Genomic DNA, 16,418 nt, shown 5'->3' with positions numbered 1-16,418 from the left:
CTGTGTGTTGGAGAGAAGGGGGTTATTGGTTTATCTTTGTTTTGTACTTTGTGTTCTATTTCCTTGTTGCAATCTTTGGGCTAAGGCAGAGCTTTCCAAACTTTTCCTGATGGTGACATGCTTTTTTTGCACGCATCATTTCACAACACAGTAATTCAGTTTTACTTGCAAATTGTCGGTTAAACTAACCCCTTTCCAATCCCCGGGACGAGCGTGGGGAGCGTTCGCGGGACAAACCTACACACTGCAGCTGTAATGACACAGTTTGGAAAGTTCTGGGCTAAGGACAATACTCAAATTTTAATAACTAATAGCAACAATTTTAGAGCCGTCTAGCTTGGCGTGGACATCCCTGCCTCTCGTGGGAGCGCGCGTCCCATAGCTTTAACCACTAGGTGCATCTATTCTGAATCTTCCAATTTGCTGGACGGATGCATCCCGCAGCCGAGCCGGCACCAAAAGCGAAACCGGTTTGGAGGCTCATCATCTCCTCCTCCTGCTCCGCCCCGTCGGGGAAGTTGCGAAAGCGGCTGCGGGGACAGGAAAGGGAAGGCGGCGAGGCGAGAGAGAGCCAGGCGCGCGATGGCGGAGGTCGCTGCTGTTGGCGCCGCTGGCGCGTCTCCGTCCTCCCCGTCGGAAGAAGACTCGGTGCCGCTGGTGGCGCTCAACTACTCGGTGCGCCGCCGCCTGGGGCTCTTCCTCAACCCGCGCGCCCCGGTGGCCTCCGACTGGACGGCGCTGGCCGAGGAGCTGGGCTACGACTACCTGGAGATCAAGAACTTCGAAGGCAAGGCCGACCCCACCGAGAGCCTCTTGGCCGACTGGCAGAAGCGCTGCCCCGACGGCGCCACCGTGGGCCGCCTCCTGGGGCTGCTGCGCCACCTCGGCCGCCGAGACGTCCTGGCCGACCTGGGGACCAGCATCGGTGAGCAAACAGGGCCCGGGGACGCCCCTGATTCTCGCCCCCGTCCCGTCCCGTCGATGCCCCCTCTGCCCCAATCCAAGGGGGGAAACCTCTCCCCGCGCCCTGTTTTACGCACGGCCTCTCCTTTCTGTTGCGCCCCAATACCCAGTTCCCAACAGAGGAGGCTTTGCGCCCATCCTCGGAGCCGCCGGGGCGTCGCCGGTTGGATTTCTGCCTGTAAGGGAGCAGTTTCCCGGAGAGAGAGAGGAAATGGCCACTGATATTCTTCCTCCCTCTTCCTAACGTCTTGGTTTTGTTTCCTTCTTGACGCTTCCTCGTTGTTTAGCACTCCTGTTTGAAGCTGTTTTGGTTCCGGGTGTGTTGCTGCAATGCTGTTGCTTTTGTTTGCTTGCTTGAACTTAAAAACATTTCATAGGATCATAGAATTATAAGGTTGGAAGGGGCACCCGGGGTCATCTAGTCCAACCCACTGCAGTTCAGGAATCCCAACTATTGACAGATGGCCATCCAGCCTCTGCTTTTAAACCTCCATTAAAAGAGAGTCCACACCTTTCAGTGGGTGTTTGAGCTCTCTGCTCTTAGCATCAGAAAGTTCCTTGTGATGTTTAGCCCGAATCTCTTTTCTTGTACAGTGGTACCTCGGGTTACAGACGCTTCAGGTTACAGACTCCGCTAACCCAGAAATAGTACCTCGGGTTAAGAACTTTACTTCAGGAGGAGAACAGAAATCGTGCTCCGGCGGCAGCGGGAGGCCCCATTAGCTAAAGTGGTGCTTCAGGTTAAGAACAGTTTCAGGTTAAGAACGGACCTCCAGAATGAATTAAGTACTTAACCTGAGGTACCACTGTACAGTGGTACCTCGGGTTACAGACGCTTCAGGTTACAGACTCCGCTAATCCAGAAATAGTACCTCGGGTTAAGACCTTTGCTTCAGGATGAGAACAGAAATTGCGTGGCGGCAGCAGGAGGCCCCATTAGCTAAAGTGGTACCTCAGGTTAAGAACAGTTTCAGGTTAAGAACGGACCTCCGGAACAAATTAAGTTCTTAACCTGAGGTACCACTGTAAGTTGAATCCATTGGTTCCAGACCTACCAGAAGAAAACAAGCTTGCTCCAACAAGAGAAAACAAGTCTTTCTTTCTTTCTTTCTTTCTTTCTTTCTTTTGCTGAAGAGTTTTTAGGGAGCTGTACAGCTGAAGGGTCCCTGCTCCTGCCAACCTTTCAGTTCGAAAGCACGTCAAAGTGCAAGTAGATAAATAGGTACCACTCTGGCGGGAAGGTAAATGGCGTTTCTGTGCGCTGCTCTGGTTTCGCCAGAAGCGACTTAGTCATGCTGGCCACATGACCCAGAAAAACTGTCTGCGAACAAACGCCGGCTCCCTTGGCCTGTAAAGCTAGATGAGCGTCGCAACCCCAGAGTCGTACGCGACTGGACTTAACGGTCAGGAGTCCCTTTACCTTTTTACAGCTGCATTCCCGAGTGCCTCTACTCGGCTATGGCATACCCTTTGTCCATCCTTACAAAAAACACAACAGCATCACCAACGAATGAGAGCCCAAACTAGAGACTGATATTTGAAGCAGCAACAAAATCTAAAGCTTGGCGTCATTTTGTGTTTTGTTTGCTGCTTTTATATCCTGCCTTTTTCTCCCAGGGACCTCAAGCTGGCATACACGATTCTGCCCCTTCTGGGCTCTGCCCCTCCTCTTTCAGTCCCAACAGCAGCCCTGTGGGGTAGGTGAGGCTGAAGGACGACTGTGACTGGCCCAAGGTCACCCAGCGAACTTCATTCCTGGGTGGGAATTTGAACCCGGGTCTCCAGGGTCCTAATCCGGCACTCTCACCACTGCACCACACTGCCTCTCTTGCATAGCTGTAGGCTGTGCTTGCTCCTGCAATCCTCAATCTGCATTTTTAGATGCTGTTGCACTGTTTCCCACAGGGTAGATTTGATTTAAAATGAATCAATTTAAATCACTAGTCAGTAAGACTTGATTTAAATCATGTTTTTAACAGAAAGACTCATTCTTGTTGGTATAATCTTAATATTTACAACCAAATGAAGGTTTCATTTTTTGGAATATTAAATAGAGTAGTTTTTACAAATAATTATGAAATTATTGTGAGGTTTAATAAGTTAACTGTTTATATTTGGACAACTTTTCCGCTGTACTTTATTGGAAGGAGAAAAATAATTTTTATTTTTTAGCACACATGAAAAACTTAAAACAAATCTTTATTTCCTAATGAATAGTCTTTGGACTATAATGTAAGTTCAATAGAAAGACCTTTTCCTCCAAAAGCGTTTTATTTTAAAAATCCAATTTAGATTTTAAAAGAATCTGATTTAAATAAAAAAAATATTATTATTAATTTTTTTTAATCATTGATTTTTATCCACCTTGGTTTCCCAACCAGCATGGCCAATGCTCAGGGATAGTGGAAGATGCAGTTCAATAACACCTGGGCAGCCCAGGCTCCTTACCCTTGCCCCAGAGTGTTCCCCAGCGCCTAACAAATCCAAACCCCTCTGTCTGTCCTCAGTGGCAGCCTAGTGTTTGCTACAAGAAAGTTCCCAACCAGAGCAGGTGGAGATCTGCACCCTCTCCATTGCTGTCCCCCAAGATCTTGCAAATCTGAGATATACTGCCCCAGGACATGGAGGCTCCACTATCATACAATACTCACCTGACCACTGCATGCTAGTTGCATGAGGTTGAGCTGATTCTTTTTTTAAAAAATAATTTTTATTCATTTTAAAACATATTAATTGTCATACATACCACAAAATTTCACATCTCATACAATTTTTTGAACTTCCATCAGCACCTCTGATGATCCCCCATTTTTATGATTTCTTCTGCATTTCTTAAATTCATATTGCCTTTAATTATCTTAACTAACACCGTCCTTTTCATCCAATTATGCAATAATTCAAATTATTCACCTCACAAAACTTCCTGCAAACCTACAAATGTAATCTGATCATCACAATTACTTTTCAGATAGTCCGTAAATTTACGCCAATCTTCTGTGAATCTCTGGTCCCGCCGGTTTCGAATTCTTCCTGTTAGTTTATCTAATTCTGTATAGTCCATCAATTTCATCCTCCAATCTTCTTTCGTCAGTAATTCTTCTTGCTTCCATTTTTGTGCCAGCAATATTCTTCCTGCCATCATTGCGTATAAAAACAGCTTACAATCATTTCTATTTATATCATCCCCTACAATACCCAATAAAAAAGCTTCTGGTTTTTTAATAAATGTATATTTCAACATTTTTTTCATCTCATTGTATATCATTTCCCAGACGTTTTTCACCTTTTTACATTCCCACCACATATGGTGAAATGTTCCTTCTTTTTCTTTACATTTCCAACATTTATTGTTTACCTTATACATTTTTGGCAATTTAACGGGTGTAGAGATTGAGCTGATTCAAGGTCAGTTTGGGCTTCTGAGTCCCCATCATTGGCTTTAGGGTATTGGCCCAGGAAGAGAGATTTAACCTCCTCCTGCTCCCTCTAGCCCATGTTTCCCTTGTTTGTGGTTTAGCACTGAGCAGAGGAGGCTGTCGTGCGGACGGGCCCTGAACCGCAAACGAAGCATACCCAGAAACAGGCCTTATTATTATTGTTCTATGACTCTTTGCAGAAGAAGATTGCAAGAAGTACCTGCGGAGGAAACAGCAGGAAGAGGCAGAGAGGCCTGTACAGGTCCCGGCGGTGGACAGCAGTATCGCAAGGTCATCGGAACTGCAGGGCATCACTACGCGAGATGACCCCCTTGGTAAAAGAAAAGGAAAAGACCATAATAATAATAATACTAATTTTTATTTATACCCCGCCCTCCCCAGCCAAGGCCAGGCTCAGGGCGGCTTACAAGCAACAATAAAAACAAGTTGAATGATTACAACTTAAAAACAAAATTAAAATACAACATTAAAATATTGAAACATTAAAATATTAAAATGTAGCCTCATCGCAGGAGGAGAAGGAAAAGAAAGAGGGAGGGAATCAAATTGGCTCCAAGCCAAAGGCCAGGCGGAACAACTCTGTCTTACAGGCCCTGCGGAAAGAAATCAGATCCTGCAGGGCCCTGGTCTCCTGAGACAGAGCGTTCCACCAAGCCGGAGCCAGAGTTGAAAAGGCCCTAGCTCTGGTTAAGGCTTATCTGACTTCCTTACGGCCCGGGATCTCTAGGGTGTTGCTATTTATGGACCTTAAGGTCCTCCGTGGGGCATACCGGGAGAGGCGGTCCCGCAGGTACGAGGGTCCTAGGCCGTGAAGGGCTTTAAAGGTCAAAAGCAGCACCTTGAACCTGACCCTGTACTCCACTGGGAGCCAGTGCAGTTTGAAAAGCACTGGGTGAATATGCTCCCATGGCAGAGACTCCGTGAGGAGCCTCGCTGCAGCATTCTGCACCCACTGGAGTTTCTGGGACAGCTTCAAGGGCAGCCCTGCGTAGAGCGAATTACAGTAGTCAAGCCTGGAGGTGACCATCGCATGGATCACTGTGGCTAGGTCGGGGCGGGAAAGATAAGGGACCAAATAAGATTATTTGATTCAGAAAAGATGGTCTGGGTGTGTGAGAGAGAACAGTGTTTATGCAGCCACTGAAAGGAAGAAGAAATGAGATGGCTTACCCACCTTTTGTGGCTAGGGTTGATGGGTACCTAATTTTCTGGCAGGGCTCCTGAACCTTTAACGGTTTTGCAGCACAGGCAGAAATTCAACAAGTAAAGCTCATGGCCTCGCACAGATTGCACCTCTTTGAAGCACACCTGTTGAATTTGCTTGCTGTGCAGCTGTTCAAAAGCACCAGGTAAAACGCCGTATACAATGCTAACGTCTCGTATTAAACGGAACTGACCTGCAGAAAAGACTTTATAACCTGAAAAAAAGAGACGGATGTGCATACTTTTGCAAACAGAGAATCTTTAATAAAAATTATTTTAAAAAGAAACAAAGAGAAAAGCACCAGGGAAAATGAGCACAATCTATCACACTCTTTTTAAATATATATATATCATGGTAGCTAATGATGATTATTGGGAAATTAATAACACTCTTGAAAAAAGAAAGAATTAAAATGCTGCGTTTTGGGAAACCAGTGTAACCCTTGAGCACAGCAACACGGTGATAAACGTGCAGCTAAACCAAAAGGGAAGACATGTGCAAGCAAGTTTTTCTTTGACCTCGGCGTTACCGCCCATGAAGGCGCCTGCATAGCTCATCGGCCTGTCTAGAATTCTTCCTGGAGGAGGGTGCTCTGTAGAGCAATGTGTTAAATGGATTTTGAGCTACGTGTACCGTATTTTTCACTCTAGGATGCAGCAGACTATAAGACGCACCTAGTTTGGGGGGGAGGAAACAAGAATTTTTTTCCCCTGAATCTCAGAAGCCAGAACAGCAAGAGGGATCTGGCTTCTGGGATAGCCTCTTGCTGTTCTGGCTTCTGGGATAGCCACTGAAGTGTCTCCTGGGCAGTGGGATGAAGGCTCCCCCTGCCAGGAAGAGGCTGCGCACGGGTAAGCTGCCCTCTCTACCTTCACCCATCTCCCGCAAGAACTGCGTGCTCTTTAAAGGGAGCGCGGTACTTGGGGGCTTTTCTGGGAAGTGGGGGAAGGGACAGAGTTGCGCGCTCTGACCCTTCCCCCAAGAGCCACGCAAAGCCTCCGCAGGACAGTGGGGAGCCTTCGTCCCGCTGCCCTACGGAGGCTTCGCGGGGGCTATCCAAAAGCCAGAATAGCTAGAGGGAGCACTGCGCGGTGCTCTCTCTAGCTGTTCTAGCTTCGTGTGAAGCCTCCGCCGGGCACGGGGAGCCTTCATCCCTGTGGAGGCTTCTGGGACAACCTGCGTAGCCTCCACAGGGCAGCGGGGTGCCTTCATACCACTGTCCTGCGGAGGCTTTGCGCAGCTAAGCCCGAAGCTAGAACAGCGAGACGGAGCGCTGCACAGCACTCCCTCTCCCTGTTCTGGCTTAGCCGCGCAGCCTGTATTCGCTCCATAAGATGCACACACATTTCCCCTTACTTTTTAGGAGGAAAAAAGTGTGTCTTATAGAGCGAAAAATACGGTAATTGCCAAGCATCTGTTACCTCCGGGATAGTTTACATCCGGTTTGCAAGCAGCTACTTTCCTGCTCTCCTGTGGCGAGCGGTTACATCCTCCAGGTGACTAGCAGGGAAGGTATACAGCAATTTTCTTTTAAGTCTGAGGATGTTTCACAGCTCTATGTGAGCTGGGGGATGGTATTTTTTGAGAACGTGTGTGCAAGGCTGGCTCAGACGGGTAACACTTCCCTGCTCCCTCCATTCGTGCCAGTGTGGTGTAGTGGTTAGCGCATTGGGCTAGGACCCGAGAGACCAGGGTTCGAATCCCCACTCTGCCATGAAATTCTCTGGGTGGCCTTGGGCCAGTCTCTGCTTCTCAGCCTCACCTAGCTCACAGGATTGTTGTGGGGTTTAAAGGAGGAGGGGGGTGGTCCATGTTTGCCACCTTGAGAAAAAGGGGGCATATTAATGCAATGAAGGCCTAAATCAGGGAAGTCCAACAGGTCGATCGTGATCTACTAGTAGTTCCCACAAGGTTTTGTTAGATCGCGGTCGATCTCTGACTCCCTTTCCTCCTGCCCTGCCCCTTTGCCCGCCCATTAACCCCCCAAAAAGGAACTCCCCCCAAAATGGGGCTTTCCTCCTCCCTAAAAAAAGCTCAACAATTATTTTGAGCTGAACCCCCCAAAAAGGGGGCAGTTTTTAATTCTGAAAGTACTGAATTTTTTGCTCTATAAGACTCACTTTTTCCCTTCTAAAAAGTAAGGGGAAATGTGTGTGCGTCTTATGGAGCGAATGCAGGCTGCGCGGCTATCCCAGAAGCTGGAACAGCAAGAGGGATTGCTGCTTTCACTGTGTAGCAATCCCTCTTACTGTTCTGGCTTCCGAGATTCAGAATATTTTTTTTCTTGTTTTCCTCTTCCAAAAACTAGGTGTGTCTTGTGGTCTGGTGCATCTTACAGAGCAAAAAATACGGTAGATAGCAGTCTCTTGAGTTGGCATGAATGAATGCATAATCTCATCTAGTGTTGTTTTCGTTGTTGTTTTAATTCAGGACAAACGGTAGAGATGTTTGATGCCTTCATCTGTTACTGCCCGAACGACCTTCACTTTGTGCAAGAGATGATCCAAGAGCTGGAACAGACAGAGCACAAGCTGAAGCTCTGTGTGTTCGACCGGGATGTCCTCCCCGGAACGTGCGTCTGGTCCATCACCAGCGAGCTTATAGAGACGCGGTGAGTTGAGGAATATATACCCAGGTGGGCAGCAATGGAAATATCCATTGTGCCTCCCGCAGCTCTCTGGGTTTGTTCCCAGCTAAGTTCTACTCTGGAGTAGACTCTTGATTTATAACGAGCTTAAGAAAATGTTTGAATGCTCTTTCCCTAAAAAAACCCTGAAGCCTTCCTGCTAGGAATTATAGGTCACGACATCCCAAAAAAGTTCAGGAGAGTCTTTATCTATGTGTATAGTTGCTGCCAGGATTCTAATCACAAAAGGCTGAAAGGGAGAAGATATCCCATCTAAATCAGACTGACAAAATAAAATAAGTACGTCAAACTGGCAAGACTATCAGCAAGGTTACGAGACGTCACTGACGGAAAATATATCAGAGTGAGACATACGTAAAAGAACATTGTCAAAAATACTAATCTGTTGGCAGGTTTTGATTGAATTTCTGTGTGCAAATAGGATAATTTTATAAAACAAAATTTATAGTAAGTTAAATAACATGGAGGAAACAAAGTTAGAGTGCGTATTTAAGGAATTTAATCCGGGAACACAATGGGAAGATCGGAGGTCATGTTAAATTTAATTACAAATGGATGTACAAAGCGAGTACAGTGGTACCCCGCAAGACGAATGCCTCGCAAGACGGAAAACCTGCAAGACGAAAGGGTTTTCTGTTTTGGAGGCGCTTCGCAAGACGAATTTCCCTATGGGCTTGCATCGCAAGACGAAAGCCCATAGGGAAGTCTCCGGGGACCTGTTTTAAATTGCTGGCGGTCGGGAGCAAAGACTTTTGCCCACAGCCGGCCTTCAGAAGAGCCGCCCACAGCAGAAGAGCTCTGACCAATGGGCGGGCACTCCCCCAGACTCAACTCTCGGGCCCCAGGCTCTTGGTCTGGCAGCCCTGAAGGCCGGCGGGGGGCAAAAGTCCTTGCTCCCCCCCCCCGCCTGCCTTCCCGGGACAGCGGAGACTTCTCTGCTGCCCCGGGCGATCTTAAAATGCTGCGGGTCGGCAGCGAACGCTTCGCTCCCGACCCCCAGCATTTTAAAATCTCCCCGGGACAGCAGAGGCTTCGCTCCCGCCCGCCAGCATTTTAAAATCGCCCCGGGACAGCAGGGGCTTTTAAAATGCTGGCGGTCGGCAGCAAAGCCCTCCTGTCCCCGGAGCTTGCGGGGCGGGAGGTGGGAAGAAGGGCTTTTATTCCCACCGCCAGACTTCAGAACAGCCTTCTGAAGGCTGGCAGTGGGAAGAAAAGCCCTTCTTCCCCCCCCCCCCAGCCTTCAGAAGAGGTCGGGGGACAGACTGTCCCCGGACCTGGTCTGAAGGCGGTTTCCCTAGGAACGCATTAATTGATTTTCAATGCATTCCTATGTGAAACCATGCTTCGCAAGACGAAAAACTCGCAAGAAGAAAAAACTTGCGGAACGAATTAATTTCGTCTTGCGAGGCACCACTGTATCAGTTAAGGAAGGAATTATTGTTTATTTTTGTTTTTCTATTTTGTTTTCAACATCTATTGAACATTTCTGTTATAAAGTTTTTAACCAATAAAGCATAAAAAACCAAGAGTAGACAGTGAAATCAGTAGAAGTTCACTGGATTTCAGTGGATCTGCTCTAACAGTGGGTTCAGCCTTCTGCCCCCAAACACCCCCCCCATTAAATAAAATTACTTAAAAGAATGCAACTCCCAATACAACTGCTTGTTCAATTCATTCTGAAACAACTGAGACCTTACAAAACTTGCTGCGTTTTTCCAGTAACCTGTTGGAACATTGATCAACAATCAGCTGGTAAATACCTTTATTCTAAGCAATCTAGAATAATTAGGAACTAGTTAACAAGCCTAGTTTTTAAAAACGTATTGCATTCCTTTTGTATTATTTTAAGGCTGGGGGAAAGTGGCTGTAATATTTATTTGCTTTAGGAACTTTTATGCTGCCCATCAACACTTACTTACTTCATTCATTCATTCATTCATTCATTCATTCATAATTGAATTTATAGCCCACCTTTTCCCCCAAGGAGCTCAAAGTGGCTCACATGTTTCTCTCCCTCAGTTAATCCCCACAAGTAGCAGAAAAGAGAATCTATTGCTGTGAGTTAGGTTAGGCTGAGGGGCAGTGAGTAGCCCAAGGTTACCCAGTATGTTTCATGACAGAGTGGGGATTCGAACTATGGTCTCCAAGGTCCTAGACTGACACTGTAACTGCTACACCACACTGGCTGCCGAGGGCCTCTTCACAATGTATTTTTATTACATCTACTTGTTTCTAAAGTTTGATTTTTACTGGTGTTTTAAATAATATTTTGTGCTATTTTATGTAAATCACTAGGATTTTCATTTCTTTTTGATCAAGTTTTGTTGAATAAAAATAAATAAAACACTACCCCTCAAAAAACTACACAGTAAAAATAGTAGTGATAAAAAAAGGAATTGGCAGCATAGAACAGCCCAGAAAAAACTGAGAATGAAATCGGTGCTGAAAAGGTTGTAATTTAATGGATTTTATCATTATCTATTCAGTCCAGCATCCTATTCTCACAGCGGCCAACCGGATGCCTGATATTTATTTATTTTGTTTATGAATTGCTTCCAGTGAGGCATCCCAAAGCAATTTAGGATATAAATTAAGTAAAACAGTTACATTTTTTTTAAAAAAAAACAACAACCCACCTGCATGTGTCATATATAAAATAAATTGTAAGGCTGTTGTCATGCTGCAGTTCACATGGCTGCCTGTTGGTGGCTGTAGCAACTCCAGCATGCCGACAGAACGGCAGGCAGGCAAGTCAGCCAGCAGTGCGGGCGGAACATAAAACCAATGAAATCCAATAGAAATACCAAGTGGAATGAAGATCTCCATTTAGAAGTCTTCCTATGGCAAGCTCACAAGCAGGACCTGAGCACAACAGCACTCCCTCACACACACACACACACACACACACCTGCAATTTGTGGCAGTTGATTCCTTATTGTATGCTATTCCCAGGCGCCACCTGGATATCGGGAGAATGTGGTCCATGCATTTTTAAATAAATGAATGGTCTTCAAAGCCCAGTGGTGTTTAAGATAGAGACAGCCAGAGGGAGCAGCTTTTCCTAAGATTGTGTAACAGTAAGCCGGAGATTTGGGATCCATATCTACCTCTGCAACTGGTCCCATCACCTCCTGGCAAATAGAAGGGGAAGAAATGGAGGCAGTGAGAGATTTTACTTTCTTGGGTTCCATGATCACTGCAGAAGGTGACAGCAGCCACGAAATTAAAAGATGCCTCCTTCTTGGGAGAAAAGCAATGACAAACCTAGACAGCATCTTAAAAAGTAGAGACATCACCTTGCCAACAAAGGTCCGTATAGTAAAAGCTATGGTTTTCCCACTAGTGATGTATGGAAGTGAAAGCTGGGCCATCAAGAAGGCTGATCGCCAAAGAATTGATGCTTTTGAATTATGGTGCTGGAGGAGACTCTTGAGAGTCCCATGGACTGCAAGAAGATCAAACCTCTCCATTCTGAAGGAAATCAGCCCTGAGTGCTCACTGGAAGGACAGATCCTGAAGCTGAGGCTCCAGTACTTTGGCCACCTCATGAGAAGAGAAGATTCCCTGGAAAAGACCCTGATGTTGGGAAAGATGGAGGGCACTAGGAGAAGGGGACGACAGAGGATGAGATGGTTGGACAGTGTTCTCGAAGCTACCAGCATGAGTTTGGCCAAGCTGAGTTTGGCCAAGTACTCAGTTTAAGTACTTAATTCGTTCCGGAGGTCCGTTCTTAACCAGAAACTGTTCTTAACCTGAAGCACCACTTTAGCTAATGGGGCCTCCTGCTGTTGCCACGCCGCCGGAGCATGATTTCTGTTCTCATCCTGAAGCAAAGTTCTTAACCTGAAGCGCTATTTCTGGGGTAGCGGAGTCTGTAACCTGAAGTGTATGTAACCTGAGGTACCACTGTACACTGGGAAACAAAAAGAAACAACTTGATTTAAAACATACCACACAACTGCTTTATAATGTGATCACGGGACATCCAGGAAGTATAGAACAACGCAGCTACAGAAGAACAGGAGTCATTTTCAAAACAGAGTATTGATTGTCCTTGAATCTTCCCGCCATTCTTGCCATTCTCTCCTTTGAGGACCACTGCACTAGGCCATATCTAGAGCTCCGTAAACTCCCCGTTCCCTGTTGGTCAGAACACTTCCAGTTGCCTAGGCTTCATCCTCTCGGTTGTCCGCTCACTTTTCACAAATGTGTTTTCTCTGTTTTGTGTTTTTTTAAAAAACTTCAGGTGCCGGAAAATGGTGGTAGTGATTTCGGATGACTACCTTGATAGCGAAGCCTGCGACTTCCAGACCAAGTTTGCCCTCAGCCTCTCCCCAGGTAAACACCTGCATGGGCTACCTGATCCATATTGTTGCTACTTATTTGTTAAATTTATGATGTGCTTCCTGTGAGGCACCCTGGAGGCTGTGTGTGTGTGTATGGGGGATGGAGTAAAGGTAAAGGGACCCCTGACCATTAGGTCCAGTCGTGACCGACTCTGGGGTTGCGCGCTCATCTCGCTTTATTGGCTGAGGGAGCCAGCGTACTGCTTCCGGGTCATGTGGCCTGCATGACTAAGCCGCTTCTGGCGAACCAGAGCAGCGCACGGAAACGCCATTTACCTTCCTACCTATTTATCTACTTGCACTTTGACGTGCTTTCGAACTGCTAAGTTGGCAGGAGCAGGGACCGAGCAACCGGAGCTCAACCCGTTGAGGGGATTCAAACCGCCGATCTTCTGATCGGCAAGTCCTAAGCTCTGTGGCTTAACCCACAGCGCCACATGCAGCCCTTATGGGGGGATGTAGAGGAAGGGGTAAAAGGGAAATTCTCAGAAAAAGGTTTTCTGAGAAATTTTGACTCGGCTCTGACGCAGAGCCTCATTGGAGCTCGGAAAGGAAAGTGGGGGCAGCTGTTTCCTGCCTCTCTGCGAAAGAGCGAGGATAAAGGTCCTCAGGCCATCTCTTGTTATGTCACATTCCCATGTCGGCTTCCTCTTTCAGGAGCTCGCCGCAAGTGCCTCATTCCAGTTAAGTGCAAAAGCATGAAGAAGGAGTTCCCAAGCATCCTCAGATTCATCACAGTTTGCGACTACACCAACCCCTGCACCAAGAAATGGTTCTGGATGCGGCTGGCCAAGTCCCTGTTGGTCCCATGATGCAAAGCCGGGAGTGTCTTGCGTCGTGACTTGAACTGCGTCTTGAGGAAGGGAAGTTTTGGGGGGGTGCGCCTAAGTCTTTCTTAGCCTTTGCCACGAAACCAACTTGCGCTAAACCCTTGCCTCACCGAGTCTCCGAAACAACCCCGTTCCTCGGAACCCAGTCCGTTTTAAAAAGGAGGGCTAGAAAGTACTGAGAACTGCAGCTGCTCCTGAGGTTTTCGGCCGACGTTTCCTGATTTCAGCTGATTTCCTCCTTGCGAAACAGGGGAATTGAGAAAGAATGAACGTGAGAGGGAGAAAGCTTTCAACAGCTGCGGCTCACAAAATGGCGGTGATCTTCTGCAAAGTGTTCAGCGCCCTCTCTTTCTGACAACTCAACAGCAACCTTTCTTTTTACTAGCACAAACCAACAAATGGACTAACGCCCCCCTTCCCAAGCACCTGTTTCTGACAAGCCTGAGTTCCTAGTGCCTTAAAATAGAGATGGATCACTGGTCTCACAAGATCCACAACTTAAACCTTCTATTGTACAGAAGGATAATCTGATTCCGCAACTCTCCCTGCCTGCCATTTGCTGTGGGGTGGAGAATTATTTTAAGTGTATGTGGTGGGCATTCCTAAGGAGGGGTTTAGGTTTGAGGTGGGCATTCCTGGAGGATCTTAGGCAGCTGCCAAGGTGTGTTTGATCCCACCCTCACCCCAACTGCATGCCTAGGATTGGACCAACAGCCCGCCAATCCAATCCATTCTCTCTTTAATCAAAGCACTGCCTGAATCTGGGTGCCACAGCACTTCTCAACATTTTATAATGGCCAGTGGGGGAAGTAGGTTGAAACTGTGGCCTCTGTTTTCTTTCAAGCTTTCTGCTTCCTAAACCTTGCCCTAGCACTTTTAAAAGCACGTTGGGATTTTCTGCTCTTTGGGTCCGTCGAGTTTCCCAAGAATCTGCCTGCCTGCGAAGCTGTGGATAGAAAGGAACCCCTACAATTCAAACAATATGTTTGCACTGCAATATGTTTGCAATGGTCATTTGCATTCTTTGCATAGCAGGCCTTAATTTGAGGAATTCCTGTCTGATGGTGCTAATCAGCATAGGGGCACTCGTCCTTTTTAGATATCACACTTTGTTTTACAGCGTGATTTGCAATCCTCATGGAAAGGCAGAAAGACTAGCGGTTATCTGACACAACCTATTCTCCATGCTCACAAATGCACTCATCCTGTCTGGTGGCAGAAGAGAATGTGGCTCAGGCCACGTTTTAAAGCGGCATGGCCTGATTTCACAGTCCCTGACCGATGTGGACTATAATGCAGTTATCAGTCAGATTGCTCACTTATCTGAACTTTGCAATGTGGTTTCAGGTTTTTTTAAAAAATGCATTTTCAGACATTTTATTTTAAAGGAGGTGGGGAGCTGCGTGGAAAAGCATTAACGTACATAATTTGGAGGGAAGCGCAAAATGTGTATTTTGTGAGGAATGCATACAGCCAAAATGCAAGCCCATAGGACAGGACAGATGTAGGACAGTGCGTGTGAAATTGGCACAGACCTAGAACTGGCTCATCCATCCATAATTTATTCCTTCCACCCCATCCATGTTTGCAATCTGGACCACTCTGTGCCACAGCTTAAGAATTCCTTGCCAGAATTCTGAAAAGTAAGTTGCAATTGCTTCCATTGTACACATGGGGGTGTTGAGACTTTCAGGAAGCTGCCCCACCCCCGAGCTCACCAAATGAGTCCATGACGAAGTGAGACCTTTAGGTCTTCTCTAGATCCATTAATCTACCAGCAGTGGTGAGGACTTCTTCCCCATAGGCCAAGTAGGGGGTGGCATGAATGCTACACATATTTCATACTCCTTAGTGCTTCATTGGTAGATGGTGCAGTCAATCAGCCCTGAGTGCTCACTGGAAGGACAGATCCTGAAGCTGAGGCTCCAATACTTTGGCCACCTCATGAGAAGAGAAGACTCCCTGGAAAAGACCCTGATGTTGGGAAAGATGGAGGGCACAAGGAGAAGGGGATGACAGAGGATGAGATGGTTGGATGGTGTTCTTGAAGCTACCAGCATGAGTTTGACCAAACTGCAGGAGGCAGTGGAGGACAGAAGTGCCTGGCGTGCTCTGGTCCATGGGGTCACGAAGAGTCGGACACGACTAAACAACAACAGTCAATCAGAATTAACGGCACACCACGGTTTGGTGTTAAATGTTTGAGTCTTTGCTCTCCATGCTCCCCCCACATACTCTGCTTAATTGGTTAATTCCTGGTTTGCAACAAACCGTAATTCACCATTCCATCTGAACCAGCAAACTATGGCTTGTGCTTGTTCTGCAAAACTAGCGCTCAAGCAATGGTTTGCAGGGGAAGCACAAGCCATAGTTTATGGAATCATAGAGTTGAAGGGAAGCAAGAGGATGATCTTGGAATCTCAACTGAAGCATCCCTGATGGATGGCCATCCAGGTTTGCTGCAAGCCAGGAAGTAACTGACTAACTGGATCTTGCAAGGGGAGGAATGAGTGTACGAGCGCTGAGTTGAGGACCAGGGGTTAGCCAGTCTTCTACTATTACAAAAACACAAAAAGAGATCTCACAGATGTGTCCCATGCTGTGCCAAACATTTCCACGAGTTCTAGCCCAGATATCAATATTGACAATAGCTCGATGGGAATAAGGGCATTTTCAGAGAAGATAGATTTTGGATATTATAAGGGAAACAAGTGAGTTGTACAACAAAAAGGCACATTCTGGAATGCTGCTGTTCAGGATTGCTCTGTTCTCCCTCTGTCTAACAACCAGCATTTTGTTGTGATGGAATGTGCTTAGCCCCCATCAGGCTTTTTGTTTTTAAGGGTAGTCCTCTCTTTGGTACTTCTGCAAACTTTGGGGTCCCCACAAGTCTTCCTTCCTTGTGCACGCGATGCCATTTTGGCACACATGCTTAGGCAGACATGGGCTGAACATCACCAACAGAGGGAACGATTCTCTCCAAATAATGTG

General features: G+C 46.8%; 1 protein-coding gene across 1 annotated transcript; it reads left to right on the top strand.

Moving 5' to 3' along the window:
* The first annotated feature begins 512 nt into the window (after positions 1-512).
* MYD88 (MYD88 innate immune signal transduction adaptor) lies at positions 513-15,605 on the top strand. Its single transcript, XM_082192606.1, has 5 exons — positions 513-925; positions 4,580-4,714; positions 8,035-8,215; positions 12,498-12,589; positions 13,255-15,605. The coding sequence occupies exons 1-5, from the start codon at positions 583-585 to the stop codon at positions 13,407-13,409; spliced, it is 906 nt and encodes a 301-aa protein (XP_082048732.1). The 5' UTR covers positions 513-582; the 3' UTR covers positions 13,410-15,605.
* Positions 15,606-16,418: the final 813 nt, after the last annotated feature.

This window comes from Podarcis vaucheri (assembly GCF_965113315.1).
Source record: "Podarcis vaucheri genome assembly, chromosome: 12".
Classification (NCBI taxonomy): domain Eukaryota; kingdom Metazoa; phylum Chordata; class Lepidosauria; order Squamata; family Lacertidae; genus Podarcis; species Podarcis vaucheri.
The sequence above is the reverse complement of the archived record's forward strand: the minus strand, read 5'-3'. Positions and strand labels throughout refer to the sequence as shown.

Coding starts and splice junctions, on each gene's coding strand:
- MYD88 (XM_082192606.1), top strand. CDS start 583: ATGGCGGAGGTCGCTGCTGTTGGCGCCGCTGGCGCGTCTCCGTCCTCC. Junction 926..4,579: donor CGACCTGGGGACCAGCATCG/GTGAGCAAACAG, acceptor GACTCTTTGCAG/AAGAAGATTGCAAGAAGTAC. Junction 8,216..12,497: donor AGCGAGCTTATAGAGACGCG/GTGAGTTGAGGA, acceptor AAAAAACTTCAG/GTGCCGGAAAATGGTGGTAG.